Source organism: Tachypleus tridentatus, chromosome 7 (genome assembly GCF_004210375.1).
Source record: "Tachypleus tridentatus isolate NWPU-2018 chromosome 7, ASM421037v1, whole genome shotgun sequence".
Taxonomy (NCBI): domain Eukaryota; kingdom Metazoa; phylum Arthropoda; class Merostomata; order Xiphosura; family Limulidae; genus Tachypleus; species Tachypleus tridentatus.
Window position 1 is genome coordinate 2,103,751 of NC_134831.1, and position 24,103 is coordinate 2,127,853.

A 24,103-nucleotide genomic window follows, 5' to 3' on the forward strand; every position below is an offset into this window, starting at 1 on the left:
GCGATAAATTTTATTCCTAATAGTTGTGCATTATGTATGTTAATGACGCATTTTACCTATTTCGAAACTCCGTTCACATTTGAAAGAATTCCAAGCGTCCCACTATTGTTTGTGAAACCGACAATTTTCTTAATATCTATTCAACTGATCAGATGACAAGTTTAAACGTTTATCGTAAAATAACAAGTTTTACATATTCGTTGCGGGGTTTATTAACGCCTTTCTTCTCAAACCGAAATAACCATTTTATGTAACATTATAATAAATAATGAGCATTTTTTCATCTTGTTCAAATTCTTACAAAACTGAACCTTCACGGGAACTGTAGACACCCGTTAAAACTGAACGGTTGTTTTACATGAGGTTTTATTCTGACTTCACAATTTATAAAAACAGTTAAAACTTTTTTTTTAAAGACAGGTTAAACAAGTGGTATTTAAATCACCCTTTACAATTCAAAACTTATATAGAGCTAAATCCCTATTACCTATCACACACACATACGGTGGCTGCAATGAATTCAGTTACACTTATGAAAAGACAGAATTATCAAGTAGACATTGTGAAAGAAGTAACAAGTCCAAGTGGTTATTTGAGGTACTGCAGGTAATGTTTGACTCATTAAAGTTGCTGTGATTGTTGTGGTCCAAGTGGTTATTTGAGGTACAGTAGTTTTCTCAATTTTATTGCAACAGCCACATTTGCTCTTTAATTCTTCAGGTATATTAGTGTTTATTTCTGTAAATCAGTTGGTTTGTTGCTATACTGAGGTATTTATGTTACTAAATTGTAATATAAAAAGGCAATTTTCGCATTTCAACTGAAAGAGCCATAGCATACTGATGGGTGGTACTTAAGTTAAAACACGTTTTCATTTACTTTTTTTTTGCATCAAGTTCAAGCAGTTCCAGGTATTCAAAGATGTATTTTGTAGGTTTTAGACTCTTACTTGTCATTAGTAGATTGTAAAGACGTTTTTCTTTGTAAATATGTAGTTTATAAAATAAAAACGTAAACTGCATTACACTGGTGTATTTCTCATATTAATAATCCTTCTTTCATACATTATAATAGACGTACACAAATATATTAATTCCAAGGGCATAAAATGAAAACTGCAACTATCAAAAATGTCAAACTGTCTTTAAATCCTCAAAATAAGGAGTCTTTATTAAAAAGCCAAGAATTCAGAAAACCTAACATAATTATGGAGGTGTGAAAACATTCCAAACCTGCATTCAAAAAGAACAGGAAGCTGAGAACCAAAGTGGATTAAAAGAAACTGTATATAGTATACAGGCTAAAATGTTTACATTTATATGTCAGAACATAATTGGCACTTCTGTAGAATACACAATGTTTTTTTAATTATTGTTAATTAAAATGTGAAGTTGATTAGATAACATAACCAAAATAATAAACTTGTATAACACTTCAAAGTTCACAAGACACTGCAAATATTTATTTCTATACAAAAGTACTCTTTGCTGCCTGATTTTTTTTACATATAGTTTTAACCCGCAGTGACCCTTGCTAAAACTATGAACATCTCAAGCTTCACATAGCCAAATAAAAAGCCAGTTATAAACTCCATTACTGAAACATTTCAAAAGTAATTAATACACGTCTTGTCTTTTGTCCAAACCTATCACGATCATAAGCATCATGCTGGGATCACAGATATAAGTACAGACTGTTATTCTTAATATTGTTAACTTCACAATTTCTTCTAAACCAAATTTTCAATGACAAGTAGTAATACTACAATGTGTCAGCCTCTGAACTCTAACCAAGCTAATACCTTAACTAATTTGACATCAGTGAAATGGAGAGAAATATTACATCTGAACAAAATAGTTATGAAAGTGAAAATACAAAGTATATACAAGTACGTCATTATTGTGGATATGGTATCACTGGAAAAAAACAAACAAACAAACATTTTTCTAGAGCTGGTACACATCAAAAACTAATTTAAAGTGGACGACAGTTTAAAACAAAGTTTCAGGAGATGTATTTGAAAAGTAGGCTAAAGACAGAATTTAATAGAATATTTAAGGGAATAGAAGGATTACAATCAATGAAGTAGTAGTAACACAACTATGTAGGGCTAGCAGTAATAACTGTAGAATAAAATTCAATAGAATATTTCAGAAGGTGGTTTTGAAGATAAGTAGGTAAGGATGAACAGTGGAAGAAAGCTTCACAGTGGTTAGTTTTAAATTGTCTTGCTTTATTCTAGTGTAAGTTTGTGGAGAGTTACTGATTAAAATTTGTTGAATGTGCAAGAAACAGGATTTACAGAAAGTAGTGTACATCAAGGAAGGAATAGGAATAAAAACAGCAGGAAATAATTCAGCAAAATAACTAACGAAATTAGATGGACTAGAAAGATTAAACCTGTAGAACACTAGGGCACATCAGATACTGGTTAAAAATAGTTGATGTTGGTCTGAGAATACTTTGTTTTTCAGAAAGCTGGGAAATATCAAGTTAACTAAATAATAATTTATATCAGTGTGAAAAGAGACAATGTAGTTTCATAGATAAGTTGGAGATGTAAGCATATGAAATGTATTTTTTTAGAAAAAGCTGAGATGGGTTAACTAAACAGTAAGTTATCAGTCTGAGAAAAGACATCTTAGTTTTGTGGAAAGGTCAAAACATGTAAGGTTAACTAAGCAACAGTTGATATCGGCCTGAGAACAGATAATTTTGAAGAAAGTTGGGACATCTCCTGTCAACTAAACAATTGTTTATATTAGTTTTGGAACAAAGATCAGATCTATAAAAGTTTGTGCCATATCATGTTGGAAGTAGTTCAAAACAGACAAGGCAAGTATACATATCACAGCATGATGGGAGTCTGTACCAAACAATTACTGTAGAAAAAGTAGTAGTTTTGGTAAACACAAGATGAGTGCTGGTGGGTCTTATAAAAAGTAAATTCTTCACATAGTTTTGAGTAAATCTGTTAAAACACAGAACTATATATCCTCAAAACTATTAATTATTACACTTTTTTAATCTCGATTGAAAATTTTCATAAGCTGTTGAGAGAAAACTCGATACATTTATATCTGTACAATGAAAAAAAAACGTGATGTAGGAAGCATATTACATAATTATACATTTGTCACCTAGTTGGTTTTCTTGCAACAAAATCTGCTTAACTGAATAATTTAATATTGTAAAGAAATTAATGAAATACATGATACCTTTAGGGTTACTTTTGTGACAGAAAAATCAGTCAACACAGTTATCAATATTAATAACACTTAATACATCATATCTGTAGTTGCCATTCAAATAAACAATCATGATGTGAAAAAACAACAAATCTCTTATTACTCTTAGATTACTGCTCATATGCATGTAAAAAAAAAAACTACCATTAGTTCAAAAATGACCTACGTGCTAGTTCATTATTTATAGAATTTCCCCCAAAAAGCTTCTTATATGTTCAAGGATAATAAGTTCTTCCAGCTATGTATGATTACAAGGTGATTTTAGAGAGTGCTGAAAAGTCATCAAATAAAAAGTAGAGGATACAGTAACTACTTCATACAAGGTAGGACAAAAAATATTTTCTTTACATGAGGAATTATCATAGAGATAGACAAATGGTATTTTGCTGAAAAATTATTTATCTGTTATAGTAAAGGTAACTAAGCATACGGTGATTTGATCAAACTAACTAAGCATACAGTGATTTGATCAAATCTCTTGAATCGCACATCCTTTTAAATAATTTGTTTTGAAAAAAATGTCAAGTTTTGTATTCACACCACTGACAGTTCTTGAAGATATATGATAAGGTTCTAATCCACAAAAATATTTCTTTTGAACATTGATACTGAATATTTACGATTTCTCATGAGGATAAACAACAAATTCTGTTTAATTTTTTCTCCCTACAACCACTTACTAATGAAAACTGTAAATGATATTTTAGATTCAGAATTGTGTTAACATTTGTTTTGGATAAAATAACAAAAGAAATATCCAAACTGCTAACCCACCTTTACCTTATGGCATCATTACATTTGCATAATAAGCACGCATGGAACTTGGCTTTCAAGGCCAGTGATAACAAGGAATATTGCATAGAGGCGTGTAGTTTTTAAATGATTATAAACTGTAAATTTACCAAGCAAATCTGACTTAGATTAGACAATACTCAGTGGTTACCATGTTTTATGTCTGGAGTGTCTGTATTTCAAAAAAAGTTTTGTTTATTAGAAATTAGGTTTAATGGATGCAAAAGCAGAAGTGGGCTTCATAATGTCACAAAGTCAGATATGGGTTAAATAACTAAAGATAATCATATGTAATCATCCCATGTATAATGAGAAAATATACAACTTTCTATAAAAACTTTAATCTTTAATGGAGTCAACTTTCACTTGTTTTTCTCTGTTTTTTTTTTATGAAGTTTTTAGTTTTAAATTCATAAAACTGTGATGCAGAATAACTTTTAAAACTGTCCCTTTAAATTTTGAAAAATGTTTTTCAATAGAACCAACATACCTATGAGGAAGAATACGAAACTCCAAAAAACACCATGCAAGCTCACTACAACAGGTTAGAAATAGTACACACAAAGTGGTCAAAACTGTTTGATCCTACTTGAATAGTCCTCAATTTTAGCAGTAACAGAGTATAACAGCTTCAGAAAAGTGTTCTGTGAAATGAACCACAAGAATCCCATGGTGTGTGTGTGTGTGTGTGTGTTTAATTGCAACTGTGCACGTCACTGTAAAAAGCCAAATTTCAACCAGATGTTAATGACACTTTTGATGATTTATCTTCACATATTCTGAAGTTGGGTTTGCATTCAAGTATTACCAAAACATTTTGCTGCAAGTTTTCACACTACCACTTTGACTAAATCTGTTTAAGGTTGTTCCATTTCAAAATAGTTTCCAGTAAGAATACACTGTACATATAAAAAAAGTTTTGATGTGAGTTGACTCATTATACTCTACTGATAATAATCAGAATTACCTGCCAGTCTTAAAACAAAATTAAGTCTGCTACAGAAATATATCTTTTAAGAGCACTGAATGACAATTTGTTTGCAAGATTTTATTATGAGCCTTAACTATCATTTAAAATAGCTTTATTTATTGAAAGCTAAAACCATTATTTATCAGACTAGACAAAATTCATTTCTGCAGTCTGTAGAATTTAATATTCTGTATCAATGCCATTAATTTCTGAAGACTCCAAAATTATATTTTGACAATATTTTTTAGCAGATATAATACACTGAAGAATGATAAAAAACTTCAATAAAAAGTTTTGTTAAATATAAGAAACATTCACCATAAACAATTCATTCAGTTTTTCTACTGCCAGCATTAGAATTATGTAAATAGAATTTAATTTCTTCCCAGTTATGGGAATATTAGCTATATATTTATAGATTACTTAGATGACAGAACAAAGAATATTTCAATAATGTTCTATCACCACTTAAAAAAAATTAATAAGAATCACTTATTTACATTTAACAAATATGGCAAGTCAGTAAAACAAAGTAAAACTTCCAAAGAAAATATTTTAGTGTTTTAGTTTATTTTCATAGTTTAGTATATTTCATGATCTCACGATTTGAAACTTAAACACTTTATATTAATGCATTTTTTTCTTCCTTTTTTCTGGAATATTTAACCACTTTGGAAAACTTAACTATTTCAAAATAGTTAATTATCGTACAGTTTGTAAAATATAATTAACAGCTTAAAAGTAGAAATCTAAAAGAAACTAACAATAACTTGTGCTGAGTAAATTATTAAAGCGTGTCCTGAACACACTACAAAGACCATTTCTTCTTGGCTAGATGGTTAGAGGGATAAAGTTAAGAAAACGAAAATTCCTTCAGGTGTTCTTCGATATCTACTCGACAGATTGGACAACGTTTGTTGGTGGTCAGCCACTGGTCAACACACACTATATGGAAGAGATGCATACAAGGGAGACGCCTGCAACACAGACAAAGCATTTTCACACACCAAATAAACGTGGTAAACATTTTATTGAAACTTTTCACCAAAGGAGCTTGAAGTACAGATATGCAGTTACAGAGAAAAAAACAAAAAGTAAACAAAGTGTGAAAACAGTAATATTAAGATAAAATCTTCTTCACCCATAACGTTTTGAAGCTTATTACTATGACATCTATGTAAAACCAACAAAATCAAAATAATAAAACAGCCTAAAATCATGTCCGAGTTAACCAACACAATGCTGTACATTATATGATTTTGGTATAACCTTTCCATAGTTAAAATAAAAACTGCTTCTCTTGAGGTTTAGCAAGTCTTCAAAGCTCTTTGTTTTTAGTGGAGTGTTTAGAAACAAACTTTGCAAGCTGGTGAGAATGATTTTTATTTTAGTTTTGTGTAAAACTTTAAGAGCTAATACAAGCCAAGGTTTCTGTTTTAAAATAATGATTATCACCTCTAATAGTTCTTATCTGTGAAAATCAGGCTTCTGATTGTAAGTCGTGATTTGAAATGTTAATGATATGATATTCGACATACATTTGTATATGAATAGAAGTGTTAATATTTTAATAGCACAATACCTCACATCAGTGGCAGTCATGATGATGCTGCATGCTTAAAATCAGTGATAATAAGATATTCTAAGTTGTTTTAGAACATTAAGTGAACTGTGGGCATTCCTGTACTGGTGCTGTATGCTTAAAATCAGCAATAAAAAGGCAGTCTCATTTATAGGCATCTTAGTATACTGAGGTGATGAGTCATCCTAGAACATCCCACACATATTCAGCGAGACTGAAGTCCAGTTAGCATGTACACCATTTCATACAGTTACGTATCTCTTCTTATAAGTGTCAGGATCAAATGCACAAGTATGTGCAATATTAGGTGTCATTAAATAAGGTTTCTGTACTGAGTAACAATAATGGTATTATTCTGCACAAATATATGGGTTGGTACATTCACCAATCTTTACTCTTGCCTACACCATTGCCCTCTCATGTTCCTACATGGAACAGTGTTGAAATTGGTTCCATGTATGTCAAACTCCACCAGTTATCTGGCTGCATGATGAAAATTTTTCTGCAGAGTGAATACTATTCCAAGTCGCAGAGTCACCAGACATGCTCTTAGCATCATTGGGAGAGTAAATGATCTAACCTTTTATTGAACAATCAACATACATACTCTAGAACGTTATGTTTCTGATGTGATTATAGAATAACCTGAGTTCAGCTCTGGTTGTAACTGCAGCAAGCATTGGAGGGTTACCCATTTATGACACTTTTGGACACATGTAGTAATATGTAACAGCTTCATTTTTGACTGATAACTCCATTCGAGTAAAATATTCACAGGTCTGATGAGGTCTAGCCACAGTTCACGAAGTCACTTTCAACTCCATGATTTACTTCATTACGATGTGGTTGGGTGAGACCAACATGTACTGTACAGGTTGAATGACCAATTGACTGTAGTTCTAAACACTTTCCCAACTCCATACCAGCTAATTCTACTCACAATATTCACAGGCTACTTTGTACAATATTAACCATTCAAAGTATTTTTATATCACACTGTGAAATAAGACACACTGGAATATATACTGATTTAAAATGCACATTTTTTTCAACTGTCTTGTTGTCAAGCTGAAACCTCACTGTGGACTGGTATTGTTCAAGATAATTAGACCCCCAATTTATATAGGAGGTTGACTGACATTATAACACTTTTTTTTCTTTATCATAGCCAGAACATTACAAGTGTGTTACTCTTTCATTGCTTCTGTGCAGCACATTTACAAATTTTATAAATGACTGACATGGGGAACAATTCAAAGGATATGGGTACTTATCTTTACATTCCACTATGTGAAATATATCTCATACTGTTGTTCTTGTAGCAAAGCCACATCGAGCTGTCTGCTGAGCCCACCCAGGAAAATCGAACCCTTGATTCTACTGTTGTAAATCCTTAGACTTACTGCTATACTAGGGGAGAGGAGGGGACTGTTGTTCTTAAACACGAGCACCTTAAAGTAACTTTAATTTTAGCTCTTTACTTGGTGCGAAGTTGTTTTATTTTTATATTTGTACAAGTAGAAGTTAAACAATCTACTTTACCTGACATCTTCATTGTCTTCAAATTCACTCAAGCAAATAGTGCATTTTTCTATATTATCTTCTCCTTCACTTCTTTGTATCTACAATACAGAAATAATGAAACAGTATTCCTACTTAACAAGTAAAATGCTTAGAACACAAGTTCTCACATTTTCCCTTAGAAATGCTTTAACTTGCACTGTCATATTTTGTCAAGTTTTAGTAAATAATGAAAACAGTTAGTGAGATATTGTATAACTATTATCCAACCAAACAACATCAGATGAAAATCTGATGATTTTCAGACAATAATACAGTAAGAATAACTTTGTTTCAAAATATTTTGAACAAAGTAATATTTACTAAATTTCATACTTATGACTGAAAGAAAAAAAATGAGAACAAAAATTTCAGGTTGTTTTTTAACAATATATTTGTTTTCAGTCGTTTCAATTAGCACCCCTAACCATTAGTATATCCCACATATTTTAAACTATAAAGCACCAGCTAAGTTAACCTTTAAATACTGGTGGCAGTCCACTTGAACCCAATTATTTTTTAAAAATGTTTATCAATGAAATGCTTGTACATCCATGACTTTACTGGTTATGCAATCTCAAGCACGTAAGAGTACTAGAAAAAAAACCATATTAATATTACGATGATTCTTACTAATCACTGTATTTTATATAGAAAATAAGTGATTTAACCCAATTTCTCTTTGATGAATTCGGCTACTAATAAAGTTAAATACCGTTGAGATAGGAGCCATAGTTTTATATCCAAATTAAATACCACTCATCATTTCATTTATGTTACACATACCTAATGTGTATTCTCCTAAAATAACTTTTATACAGCAGCTTTTGAAGACACTAAAGGTTTTGGACCAATTAACATTCACAATATATAAACCGTACTTCATACTGAAGCTTAATGGCCTAAAATTACAAAACTGCACCAATTTCTTGATAATCTTGTACTAGGCCTAATTTACCCTACATCAGTTTTGATAATAAATTACTAAGAGATCCTTCGATAGAATTATTCTTGTGAATGATAAGAAAATTTAGATTGATCTATACACTTGGTATGGTTTATTTTCTTTAATATAATGAATAATGAATGTTTACGAAAGATGAGTTGACTGATAAAATAAAGACCATGACTTACGAGAAATAGATCTATATTGTGTGAGGTAATGTTACTTTCTTTGTTGGTATTTTCAAACTTACCTTTTTATACTTATGTGGAAAAGTATTTTGTTCAATTGTTGCTTGTGAAGCTCCCCTGTTTACTGCCATTCTACGCTGGTCAACAATTCTCATGTAATCCTGTGAAAATAATCCTTACTTTAACAGTTAGGTACACTAAAATAATTGCTGCAAACTGCTAAACATACAAAATTACATCTATTAAATCACGAGTAATTTTTAATGTCTAATTAATTCTGCTTAATAGTTTGATAATAAACTGAAGATTCATAATTCTTAGTTTCCATATACTTCATAATTATAACATTTTCAATTTCTTTTTAAAGTGTTTTGTTTTGTGTCAAACTGTTACACCAGAAACTTTTTCAACTCTCAATATCACACAATACTTGTTACTCTCCACATAAAATAACAAAAAGAACAATGTGTAATTATGCAAGGGTTTGTGAAAGTTTCAACATAATCTAAGTTGCTATGTACAAGGTGTCCAAAAATTACGAGACATCTCATGAACAAAAGACAGTTACAGTATGAACTTATGAATTTTGGTGGATGAAGGACTAATGTATGTACTATTTTGTCACAGAAAATGTAACATGTATACTTATGAAACTGCCATTATAGTGTGAAGACCATACTGAAGAGTGTATTGAAGACATTCACTAATTAAGAATCCTATCAAGAAATACTAAAAATTTGAAATTATTTTGGTACTGTATTAATTATTGGCCAATAAAGTACTGTCACACTAAGGACTTGGACAAACAGAAGTAGCAGTAAATTTTGTGTGTTTGTTGAGAAACTACAAAAAAGGAAATATAATAGAAACATTCAAACTTCTGATCTTTTTCTGTGCAAGTTTAACAAGAGACTTTTATAACAATTTCTGATAGATTCTAGCTTGTAGTCTTGACAAACTCAGTTGAATAGGGTGTTAGCCCCATTAGACAAAGGTCCTGGGTACAAGCCCCATTACCAAAGTTTTTTCCACCTATCACTTTTTCACTCAGAGCAATGTTTTGTGGAAAGTTTACTTTCATTTCTTCATTCGTAACATGAATTACAGCTGACAAAATTACAAATAAAACTGTTCATCTATCTTGCTCCAAATACACTATGGCAAAACGTGCATTTCTAGTATGTGTAACAGAAGGACAAACATGATAAAAAAAATCCATAAAAATCCAACAGATTTAGTTGTGTTTAAAAATATGAATACTGCCTACTAACCTCCAGTCTTGCCTGAACGTGACGTGGGAAGAAGGGCATATAGTGTGGGTATAAAGGCATTGTTGGGGGGATGTCTGGTAAAGTTGGGATGGCAAACATGTCTGGTGCCCTCTGACTTACTGGCTAAAAATTTAAGAGAACAAAAAATTATTACACATTTAAACTATCACTATTATTTTACCAAACTATGAAGAAAAAAATATCACAGAAAGGCCATTTGTTTCATTGGTAAACCTAACTGTCAACACAGATACCCCATTGAGTAGCTTTGTGCTTTATTCAAATCAACCTAACAGTCACAGCTGTCTAACAAGAAATATAAATATTCATACCTAATAACAAGCAGTAAATAAGAGCAAAAGATAACTGGGAGAAAACCAACATTTTTGAATATCTGTAAACTGAATTTTGTATACAAAATTCATACATTTTGTTACTTTGTTTTTCTTACAGAAGGCTTAAAGTTTAATTTTATGACAAATAAATGACATTTTTAGTTTATTCAAAAATGTAGCCTTATATTACCATTTTAAACAACTTTTACACAAGAGTAAACAAAAATAAACACTTATCAAACATTTTATGGATATAGACAGTGAACTGGTCAGTCAGTACATGGTCCAGTTAATACCTCATGCTTTCTCAATAAGAACGATGTTTTGTCATTAAACTTTAGCATAACAATTACGTATACACTGTTTACAGAGTCTAATATCTTTGAATCTTACCACAATATACACATGGTTTATAAACCTTGATATCCTTGAAATGTAGCTCAATATAACATATATAGGTTTTAGACTAATACATTCTTGAGAGTTAAACAAGATATACATGAGGTTAAAGTTTAATATTAAGATCTAGCAAAACATTTTCATGTTTCTAAAGCTAAATATTTTTACATTCTAGCACAACATAAAACAGTTTCTGTACCTTAACATTTGAAAGTGGTTATCTTAAGATTTTTTATGCAGCCAATAAAATATCTAGGAAAAACAAAGTTATAAAGGTAAAGTAACAAAGTTAATTATTAATTTAATGTACAAACTGTATTACATCTACAATGTTAGTAAAACAAAGGTTTCAGATCCAAACATGGATGATGACAAGCAAAGAATGGTGGGACTAAAACTGTAGTGAATTATAAGTAAAAAAATTACAGTTTTTGCTTAAGTTACTACAAAAAGTATATTTTTAATAAAAATGTTGCAAAGCAGTCCCCAGAAATTCTTGTACATTGTGTTACTGTGATGTTTTACAGGATTTCACTTGTACACAAGGTAGTTAATGTATATTTATTATTACTTTACACCATATACAGTTATTAAACAAGTTCTAAAAAGCAGCTCAACAGATGGACACTAGCAAGATCAAACATTTGAAGTCAATGTAATTACAAATACACATGAATATATAACCACTGAAACCTAACAACAAAATTTTGATTAATAAAAATATTAGATATATAAAATTTTTCAGTTTTCCCCTGAAGACAAAAGGTCCACTTTTGAAAGTGATCAGGTTTTGGAAGTTTTACAACTTTATACCAGAACTTTTTGAATGTGCATTTTTCCAACATCAAGAAATACAAAATGTATTTTAGAATTTAGTCTTTAAAGAAATCCTGTGCAAAAACTCTAATAACAAGCTGTGTCACTTAGATTAAATGTAACAAGAACATATCTATTACATACCACTCCAGCTGTAATCCCAATATGTAAACCAGGAGGCACACCAAAGTGATGTAAGCGAGGAGGCGGGTGGTGGTAGTGATGTTGATGAATATGGTGATGTACATGTGAGTGACCAGTATCACTGTAATTATATGACCACAACTTATTACTCTGGACGTTAATGCAACTGCTATCAGCACAAAATCTATAAATCAATAGTCACTATCATTATATATATATATTTATATAGACACACACATTTTACTACATTTTTGCATAATATTTTACAAAAATATCCCAATCTTATTAACAGAAACAATAAAACAGATGCTGCAAATAACATTATGCTAAATGAGTCTTTGTACCTGGAAACCAGTGTTACAACTAATAGGGAGCAGAACTTACATTATTTTAGCCCTACTTAGAATGTTAGCCATAAAATATGCATGAAACACTTTTAGCTAGAAAAGACTATAAATCACTTTAGCCAAAGATAACTCTTTCTTTATAATTTTATACCTAAACATATGCTATGAATTAGACATGTTTCAATCAATAACAGATGCTGATCATATCCTACTGGTTAGTATCAGTTGAGAAGATTCAAAGTTTGACCCATGACATTCTTCTGAATTGGATCTGTATGTTCAACTGTGGTAGACATTACAACTGTTTTGATCAGTTTAAAAATACCTGCATAAACTACGTGTGTTACCATGTGCTTGTTCTCTACCTCTTTTGCAAGTGGTTAGTTTTAAAGCATAAAGGACTTTCTCCGTGGTCTGGCTACTTAGTCCATATATTGCATATGGAGTCATTGAGGTTGAAAATAACAATTACTAACTAGTAATACCTTCACAATATTTATAGAATATAACTTTCAAATTGCCTAGTTGAAATACAGTAATGCTTACACACTAACTTATTCTTGACACATTTGTGAGTAAAAATTATCTTACTATTTTAGTTTTGTTTAAAAAAAACAAATAATTTCATAACAGGCACTATTATTTAAATGAAGTAAAACAGAGAATAAATTAGCTTGTATTTATTTACAAATTACCAGTTTTTCTCAACAAATCAAGTCTGTTAAAATTATGTCTGGCAGGACATGATAACTGTTGGCCAGTTATTTACATAATATATATTGCATTTGTACAAAAAGATTCAATTGAAAAAAAGAGTAATACACCTTTAGAATAAATGATGCCTGTTCAGAAGAATCACAATTGACACTACTGCAAAACAGAAAGATTAAAAAAATACATTACTTTCTATAAATGTACAGAATATGGAGGTTACAGTGAATATTATTAATACCTGTATTTAATATCTTGCTTTACAAAAATGGTTTTTGGTGAAATAAATGACAAGTTATGTTGATTTTTTATATGTTTTACTGCAAGATTACAAATTGGTAACATCTTCTCATTACTAAATTATAGATATGAAGTAGTATTAAGATTTTTCTTCTAAAACCTTCATATTTGATACAACAACCATACTCTTAAGATACTCACAACTTAAAAATCTTACCTCCCAGAGCTGGGTATCACCACTTCAGCCTGGACATTAATGGTAGGGTCCATCATGATATCTCCTGATGGAGGAGGAACTGGGTGTTGAGGAGGGAGAGGGGTTGGTGTTTGTACAGATACAGGAATGGACGGGTTACAAGAGGGACCAGGAATAGAGGTCTGAGGAAGTCCTGAAGGACCAGGTGTGGCAGCTGTCACAGGGATAGAATGACAAGCTCCAAACATTGGATTATGAGTAGAACCCATTCCTCCTGCTTGAGCAAGGTGGGTGGGAGGTTGTCCACCTGGAGGCATTGTTGGTGTTCCATTAACTGCTGTTGTCAGAGGAACAGCTGAACTTGGGACACCTGGAACAGCTTCTGGACAAATATAGAATCCGGGAGCTGCTGTGTTTTGCGTTTCCATCAATCTTCTGTGAAATAAACAAGATATGAACCTGTTTTTTTCAACAGTTGGTAATTTGTTTGCAAATGAAATCCCATCTCACTAAGATATAAATGTTACTAGATGTAATGAGCAACTAAATAATAGAATGGCATAAAGACAGGAAGTAATTACAAGAACTGACAAAATGAATAAGCAAGAAGTTCATGTCTGTGATATAAATAACCAAAATTAACGTATATAAAAAAGTACAAATACTTACGTCATGCACATTATAAAAACAACAACCATGAAACATAAAAATACTAGAAAAATATATTTTACAGTTAACACTTCCAAAAGTAAAACAGCAGCAAATAAAGCATTGCTTTGTTACTTCAGTAGCAGAGTGGCATCGAAGTAGAAAAATGTACTTACATAATTTTTAAGACATGGTTCTTTCAGCCACTGATTTACAGAACAAATCTTGTATTTCAACACAAGCAGCTAAATTGTGTTATGTACATACTTTCAGCAGCTAATGTGATGAGCACGAGTTACACTAAGCAAAGCACACTTCCATGCTGCATCTACAGCAGACCAATGCTCAGTCCAGATAGTCAAAAGGCTAGTTTCCTCCTAAGTTATATAGTCAATTTTTTAGAAAACATTCCTGCTGGAATTGTTGAAGAGTTTCATGTACAGGATCAACATAAATATTATTAACCCATTTACACACGCAAAATAATTTTGAGTTAAAAAGGCTACAAATATGTTGGATTAAAATGGCACTATATATAGTCAGTCTTTTGTGTGTAAACGCCCAAATTACCAATTCGTTTTTATATTGTCGGATTCGCATATTGTATCGTATTGACTAATTTTATATTTTTGTTTGTTATAACAGTTGGTCTAAATAAATGGTAAAATCACACATTTTTAATATAAAATAAAGACCCCCCCAGCAGTAATTATCACAATTAATTGCAGTATTATATTTACTTAAAAATGTTTTGTGGGGGGACTCAAGTCAGGGACCTTGTAACCTACAAATTATGGACCCAAGAGATTTTTTATCATTACGCACAAAGCTACACAATGGACTATGTGTGCTCTGCCCACCATGGCTATCAAAATCCAGTTTCTAGCATTACTAAACCCACAGACATACTGCTGTGCCATTGAGGAGAACCCAAAAGCACATAAATAATTTACAAAACTTGTATACATATCATCAGTAATTCTAAGGTCAATGTGCAAGTGCTCTAGTTGTTCATAAACTGTGCATAATTTATACACTCAACAAAATGGCTTGATGAGCTTTTTACTCTTTTTGTTAACCAGCTTGAGATGTTAACTTCTAAACTGTTACATTAACCAATTAGTATTACATCTTATGATTTATTACAATTTCAGAAACAAAGCACTAGGAACTCAAGCTGAATTCTCAAAATTTGGTCATAATTCTACCAGTCTTTCTTCCCACAAAAATGATGTAGGGACATATTCTGTCCTATTTTTAATTTTAAGACATGAAGAACCTAAGTGTAGATGTGTGCTATGAAAAATATCCAAATTGTCTTTATTCCTGGGTAGTTAAAGTTAAGAGTTAACTCAAGTAAGTATACTTTGTGGATATCATTAATTAGAAACTTTCAACCTATATATCGTCTGAAGCATTTGACTGCATGTCAATGGCAGACACACCAAAGGTTTAGGTATAGCCATCCCTTATTTTAAGGGACTAGGAAGCACTTACCATAAATAGTTTTCAACAACAAAAATTGAATGTCTCCCCCCCCACCCCTCTTTTTTTTTAAATATTAAGGCCACAGCTGAAATAACCTATTGCTTGTTTGGAAAAATGTTATGTATTTTATTTTTAAAACAAATATTTTATGTGTCTTTAGGTAGTTGTATCATCTGCTGTTGATGTGCTTAATAGTAAGTTCTGTTTTACAGAACACATGGGAAAAATTTATTAAAATATTTTATAATGCAGAGTAAGTGATTATGTAATTCCATATGCACAGCATTTGACTATTAGCATCACAACAAACCCTTTTCAATGGGTTTGAAAGAACAAAAATAAAAAAGAACTAATGTTGGTGCTCAGAGCATATTTAATATTTGCAGTGAAATGTTAACAAAGGTTCGTGAGAAGATGAGAAAAAATATTTTAAATAAAATATACCAGTTCATAATGCATACAGGCCAAGTTTAAATTTATTAGAGAAAACCAATCACATTCTTGTAAGTACCATTTTATGCTAAATTTGTTGAAATTCAAGTTTCTAGGACTAAAGATTTCATATAATATCTTACAAATACCATACATATGTATTGTTCAGACCTGTGCATGTACAAGCCTAAGGTGTGCTGATAGAGTCGTCGTCTTTGCATCTCTTGCATACGTTGTTGAGCCTGTTGTTAAAAAACAAAATGTATTCTTAAGAATTAGAACCACTGATAATTAATAACACTAACTTGATTTCAAGTCAGTGTTTATCAAAACTTGATCATTTCCCAACCCAAACACAACACATTTTCTATGATCAATTTACAACCATTCAAATACCGAATCTATTTCACCTAACAAAATAATTTCTCAGATTTCTGAAAAGCTACAGTTTAATTTTTTTTCCCATCTCTTTTTAATTATCACAATTCCTAAATGAAACTACACATCATTACCTGCCAAAGACGTTGGTGAGTTGGATTCATGTGCGCTAATCCAGGGTGGTGATGGCGGGGTGGAAGGTCTTGAAGCCCAGTGGTTGGAGGGGGATTATAAAAATGGGGAAAAGGAGGATGTTGATTTGGATTGACAGGGGGGTGTGGAGTGTGGACTCCTGGTGGCATGTATGCTAAATGTGGACTTGGAGCACCTGAAAAAACAAATAAATTTTATCACATTATACTACATGTGTCCTTAAAGAATGCTTCTCATTCAACTACATTTTATAACAAAGGGAAAAAAAGCAAATTTGACTTTGCACAATGTATCACTGTACATTTCATAAATAACATGCACAAAACAGTAGTGCCACAAAATAATAGCAAATACATTTAAGAAGAACATTTACAAGAACTGCAAACAAAGCACTGATCTGAAAAATACAGTGCTTTATACACTTCTGATCTCAGAAGAATTCTCATAATGTCATACTTATGACATTAGTCCATACTTTTTTAGTACAAGACCCTACCAAAAAACATTTCTCATCTTACTTAGGTCCCTCTGCCTAATGGATCTACAGATATTAGTACCATAATAGTAATGTGTATTTTATGGGTGCTACAGCTGATTGAAGGTTCTGTCTAGATAAGTACCTTTCCCACTTAGCCAAAAAATGTAGTATCAAAAAGCTAAAAAAATGTCAGTCTAAGTTTGAGTAATAATGAATTTAGGTGACATCTAAACAAATATAAATGTACACATAAACAACAACAACAAAAATATACTTGGGTTTCTTACAGACATTGCATTTTACACACAACCAGCCAACATGAAATGTTAAATTGTCTGTGTGTGCTATTCAGAGATCAGTAAGATTATTTTAGTTTATAATAAATATCTAATATTAATTGTCACAATATAACAATATCACTACTTCATTATTTTGCAGGTGAAACATTTTCTAAGCGTATCAGCTGTGACAGCGTGCACCTAATACATATTTTTCCATTACCATATCAGACGTTAGTACCTCTAAAGATGTAGACACAGTTTTCACTAGTTCATTATTTCACATTCTGTTTTATATGTTCAATTCATATTTACATGTTTCTAACAAATAATATCTTGAAGAAACAACTTATAAGATGCACAGATTGTTTCAGTACTAAGCTGTAAGGCCACAGATGAATTTCAAACAGTTAACATGAAATTGAGGTACGTTTTTGACTAAGTTCTTGAATAATGATAAAAATATAATTTACGTGATTTCAGACAGATACTATGAGCTAAGTTTTCTAATACAAGAAAGATTAATGTACAAGAAGCTAATTACCACACATTTTCAAGACAGTAAATGCTATGTTTAAAATGCCTAGTTAATATGTTTTATTTAAAACAGTATCAAATTTAAACCCAATTCAAGATAGGGTGCAACAGAACAATTTTGTTTCTGGAGTACAGTCCTCATTCGTATAACACACACTCTTTTAACTTACAAATTGTAAATTAATTCTATCTTACTTGGATAGACATGATTGTGAGGACAAGAAGCAGCATTAACAGGATGCGACTGTCCAAAACAGTTACTGAACGATCGACAAGAATCTCCAGCCCCACCAGACGTCTATTTAAAGATACATCAATTATAGAGAGTTCCATTTAAAATATACACATGTATATATATCCTTTGCAATGAATACCTATGTAAACACAGAGGATATATATTTTATATATACACACACATTGAAAATCTTTTCAATGAAATAAGATACAGAAATAAAAGTAGTGAACTACTCTTGAATGATTTAACACCATATGATAACACTGTATAATAAAATAACAATAAAACCAAAAAACAACTATTTTAGATTAAGTAAATAATATAAGCTATAATACAAACTATGCAAACTGAATAAGAGTAAATTTAAATGATAATGCACCAGCACAGTAAAAAAAAAGTCTAAGACTATTACAGCTTTCAAATTACAAAACCTCTAACTCAGAAACTCACCTGATTTCCTATGCAAGAGTCTGTGGTTTCATGACAACCTATAGGTTGCTGACTTGTGTGAAATCTACAAGTTGGGAACTGTACAATAGGTACAGGATGAGGTGGGTAATGAGGAGTGTGGTAGTTGCTGTGGGGATGAACAGAACGCTGATTCTGCCCCTGGCGACTGAACACTTGACAATAGGAATGTGTTGGTTCACTGAGGAAATGTAACATTGAGAAAATCTGTGTATACTATACTTCTTAAAAGAACAAATAAAGAAAACAGGCACATGCTAAGTTCCTAACCTGTATGAATTTTCTTAACAGCCATTAGATCAGGTAATGTAATGATCCACAACTTTGTGCCAAAGTATTAATTTAAAATAAGATGTAGTTACAAAAACAGTTAAAACTTGGTGTATTTGAATATCTTATTTGAAAATTTGAAATTTTAGACAGACCTAAAAAAAGGATTCATGAAATTTCAAAGTTCTGATAAAACTACAAATATTTAGTTTCCACAGTAATCATTGTAAACATTTGTAAATTACTAAACAGTCTTAAAAACATTCAGATATCATGGCTTACAAAAGGAGATAAGTTAATTAAAGCTATCCACTCAACAATACTCTAATCAAAGTAAGAGATTTTGAGGAATCAGCAACTAATAAAAACAAACTAGAAGCTAAATAATATATATACTATTTTATCAATGTTGATGCATAGCTTAACAAAGATTTAAATTTAGCAAAAATAAAGGAAAAGCAATTATAACCAAGTATATTGTCAAGTATTGATAAAGAACCTCTTAAAAGAAGAAGTCTCATATTTCACTAATGGCTTTCACTTTAGTAGACAAATTTGGTGTTAATAATAGCCCTGACTGTATTGCTAAAACTTAACAATAACACTGGGGAAATAGTCTGCTATTTCCTCTTGAAAACTAGACTCAACTAGATTTAGATCAGAGCTCAGACTGGTCCAGTCATATTTATAAGATTATTTGGCTTAAATCAGAGCTAGACACAGCACAAGGTATAAAATGGTACCTTATCATGTTTCTCTACACAGCTCTATTAATGCAAGTAGTGTAGCACTGTCTATCATGTCATCGTAACATGACAAGAAATCAAGTATCTCTTAACAATTATACGTAGAACAAGTCAAAACTAGCTAAAGCTGACCCACTCCATGATATTTCCCATCCATTTCAGAAACTGCGGACAGTAGTGATCTCCTGACCCACAAACATAAATTGCCATTAAAAGTTTGGATGATGGATTTAAAACCAAAGATGCTGTTGACTTTAGCAACACATTTTAAAGTTGGTAATGGCTCAGAAAGTGATAAATTTTCAATGGTCTTAAAACTAGTAGGTTTTCCTTTTATCAGCACATTAAGAATGGTGTTTCTAATCAGGAATATTTGAACAAAAATGTATTGAACAATTATGCTAATAACAGTGCATTTAATAAACTTTTTCTGTTGGTTTGAAAGATCTTTTTCCTTATAGCTTCTCAATTACAAATAGCTGTCTTTGTCAGATGCTGTGCTTTACAATTCCTATGCAAGAGTACGCTACAGGATTTTCTGGGGCTATAGGCCTATCACTAGCAGGGTAAATGCTCACAGTAGGGTATTCATGCTGTTATTTCCTATATTTAAATTACAATGAATCTCTGTAACCTCTATTAATATTAAGACAGAATAATGTATTACAAAGTGAGTTAAAATAATTAAATTACACAAATGTTACCAAAACACAAAAGTGACAACAAAAACTTTAAGTATCTTGAAACAGTTAAAATGAACAACCATTTTCAACCATATCAAAAGGGTGACAACTACAGGCACTTAGCCCAAGACCTTGGATTAGACACTGTAAAGCATTTACTTCTGTTTCACAAGCTTTCATATCCTTCTTGAATCCCCCTTTAGATAATGTTATCAAACACACTAACAGAATTTCTTTTAAATCAGTGAATAATCTAAAACTGAAAAATTGAGGAAAAATACTCACCTGGAAAGAACAGTAGTTACAGGAGCTGTCATAGATACAGCAGGGGTGGAAGCAACAGGAGAAACAGCTTCATCGTCTGAATGAGTGAGGTCGACAACAATGGCAGTCCTATCCGAGTCAATTCGACTATGATCTTTGCTGCAACTGGCCCCATTTGCTGACAGTGTATTTCCTCTTTCTATAACTGATCTACTGCTCCCCTTTCCTGAGCCACTAGCAAGTTCAGTAGAATGTGAGAAATCAATTTCCATGGACTGACAAATACTAAGTTTAAAGTAACAGATCAATTTCACGAGGGTTAATTTTTAATGTAATTACAAATGCTTTAGAAATAGAATGAATTTTAAAGTTGCCTAGCTCTGGAAATATTGAATTTCTTAGCCCGGTAACTTTTCACTCATGTTGCCAAAAAAAAGTATGGGATCCAAAATTTCCTTTACACTCTGCAAAAACATGATTTTCTTACCAATAATTCTTCACTCTTCCTCCTACAACATGACTTATTGCACAAGCATTAGGGGAATATTACTTTGGCTTTAGAGTTCTGCCATAATTTAAATTTCAATGAAAGTTGCTGTTATGATGAAAACCTGGTTGTGAGGAGGTCAATGAGAATGTGTATCATTTTAATGTTACAAAATTCAAATTCAAATCAGGTCACCTGACCTACAAGATACTATTTGTTTTATAGTAAAGTAGCACTGGGCTACATGTTGTGTCTGCCCTGGAAAATTAATTACTGGATTTTAGAACTGCAAGTTCTCAAACTTACTACAGTCCCATCAGTGGGACATGAAATACTGAAAACCAGAATATCCACTCAGAACAGGAGATGGGAATCATGGAGAGTTGCACAGAGAAACCAACAACACTAAAGTTACAGGGCAGGTAGATACTAAGACTACAATAAAGATAGTGAAGCACAGTTCTAGTGGATTCCACAATCAGAAAAATATTCAAAGAACTAGATTTGAGGGAGAATGGGTGGAGCAATCAGCCTTAGAAAAAGAATGGACCTAAAAGCCAATTATAAGCATGGCATTTTTCTTACTAGGGAACCTCTTTACCCCAAGTAAACAGGTCAATGAGACCATTAATGGGATACTCAACTTGTGGAACCAACAAAAGGGTAGAGGGGGTGGTGTGAAGAAATGGGAGATATATTATGTCCTAATCCTGTAGTAGAAGGTTCTTGGGGGAGCAGCACACTAACATGATATGAGTGGACATACTCTCTGGACTGTAACCACTCTTGATTGACATCTAAAATTTCCAATGAGTCACGAAACAGGCTAATATAATTGATGATCATTAGAAACATTAGCTCAACAATATAATGGGAACATTAAAAAAGACAATGGTAATAAAAAAGGAACACACATGATCTTCTATCCTGGTTAAAGCCAAGACATCTGTGGATCAATTGGTGTCTTACTTCAGGTATCTTTAATGCCACCTAGGAAGATGCACATGAAGGTAGGAAAGGTACTCAACTCACAAAGGTATCAGCAGCCACTAAATAAAACATTCTGTCCACTTCCAGAGGGCAACATCCTTTCTTAAAGCTCTCAGTGCAGAGGGTGCAGTTATGTCTCGGACAAACTGGGAGGGGGTGGGTAAGAAAATACAAGAGTTTAGATTGGATGAATCCATATAAAAGAAAAAACTGCATGTTGTTTTTTCACATTTTATTTTTTTATTTTTTTGAATAAAAATCAGGCATAACTCCTTGGGAATGGTTAGCAATGGTTGTTGTATAAAGTAAACAATAACTCACCTGTTATAAATTCCATAGAGTCTAGAGAATAATCACAAGCAGTAAACAGAATCCAGAAGTTGAAACAGCAATATGATGAAGGTAAAACTGAAGAAAACTTTACAGATTTGTTCACATACCAGTCTAAGGCATCCTCTAAACAATGCTGAGGTCAGGAAGAAAGAAAAAAAAAACACAGCCAAATGGCTTATTTGATAAGATATAATCTGAAACTCACACTGAAGCTGTTCAGGAATATGGTAAAAAACAAGACAGATCAAGCAAATAAGGCCATTCTTAATGTGTATACAACTAGATCTGTGGACTGATATTCACAATGTAGTACAAACAAGAAATATGAAGGACACAGTCAAATGTTAAATTTGACGAGGTATAAAAGTCACAATTTGTGTTGAATGTGTTTGTAAATATCATGATAAATAACATGGATCAGCCACACTTGCCCACTTTTAGTATGGATGGATCTGTAAAGAGGAAAATAAAGCATGTAACCTTATAACCTAGTCTGATGGACTAAAGTGTCACAGCAATAAAAAGAGTCATAAAAAGAGATGACCTCCAGGTAAAGAAGACTGCAAACTAGTATCTTTACTAAAATAATCAGGAAAATGAGAGTAGCTAACAATGGTGCAAAATACAAAACAAAAACTCTTTGCAAGGAAGAAAACTTACAGTGGGAAGACCCATTTCCCAATAACTAAATTAAAGTTCAGGAAGTTCAAAAAGAATATGAAGTCTATTATTGTAGAGTTAGTTTCCTAAAGGATCTGTATCAATCTGAATACAGATGGAAGATACGTAGGTAGGAATTCAATGTTTATTGGCACAAAGCTACAAGGCTATCTTCGCCAGACAAGATGTGGTACAGTATAGGTATAAGGCAATTAAGATAAAAAAGTAAAATATGTAAAATTAGGAACTGCCAGGAAGACTGAAGCAAGAAGTACACCCTTGCTGACAGTCACCTGAAGTTGTCCTTTCCAGTCCTGGGTTCGAGTCAAAATAAAAATTGAAATGTGTAAAAGACCAATGGCAAAAAAAATGAGTGAAATGGCCAGTATTACCTATAACATGGGCCAAAGTCAAGGGAAAACCTGCCTTACAAATATCTTTAAAATGATGTTGTCATTCTAGGTTGTAACAATGGCATGATAATAAAATGTGGATGATTGTGATCTGAGTGCCACATAGACCACACATTGGTGCAGCAGTTCCATCTGGAACTGTACAGTCTGGATTTGATAACTGGACCATAGTCCATGTATGGATTGGGTACTGGGGTGATAGATCCAGAACAGACAGACTTTGCTGATCTGTCGGCCAGCTCATTCCCACAAATACCAACATGACCTGGTATCCAAAACAATTGGACAGAGACAGATGAGCTAGTTTGTTTTTGATACTGATGAGAAGAGGGTGGTGACTATCATGGGATGATTCCAGGGCCAATAGACAGCTGAGTGAGTCTGTATATATTGTACAATTTGTATATTGCATTATTT

At 32.1% G+C, this 24,103-nt stretch overlaps 1 protein-coding gene across 1 annotated transcript in view; it reads right to left on the reverse strand.

The window, feature by feature from the left end:
- Nucleotides 1–1,139: 1,139 nt before the first annotated feature.
- LOC143254993 (uncharacterized) overlaps nt 1,140–24,103 on the reverse strand; it is a 40,839-nt gene continuing 17,875 nt past the window's right edge. The window contains exons 4-14 of the mRNA XM_076509950.1: nt 20,825–21,037; nt 18,823–19,021; nt 18,333–18,435; nt 16,826–17,019; nt 16,485–16,555; nt 13,767–14,180; nt 12,252–12,372; nt 10,558–10,680; nt 9,349–9,447; nt 8,135–8,214; nt 1,140–5,987 (exon numbers count right to left, since the gene is read on the reverse strand). Coding sequence (XP_076366065.1) covers nt 5,864–5,987; nt 8,135–8,214; nt 9,349–9,447; nt 10,558–10,680; nt 12,252–12,372; nt 13,767–14,180; nt 16,485–16,555; nt 16,826–17,019; nt 18,333–18,435; nt 18,823–19,021; nt 20,825–21,037 — 1,741 coding nt within the window. The 3' untranslated portion in view covers nt 1,140–5,863. The remainder of the gene's footprint in view (nt 5,988–8,134; nt 8,215–9,348; nt 9,448–10,557; nt 10,681–12,251; nt 12,373–13,766; nt 14,181–16,484; nt 16,556–16,825; nt 17,020–18,332; nt 18,436–18,822; nt 19,022–20,824; nt 21,038–24,103) is intronic.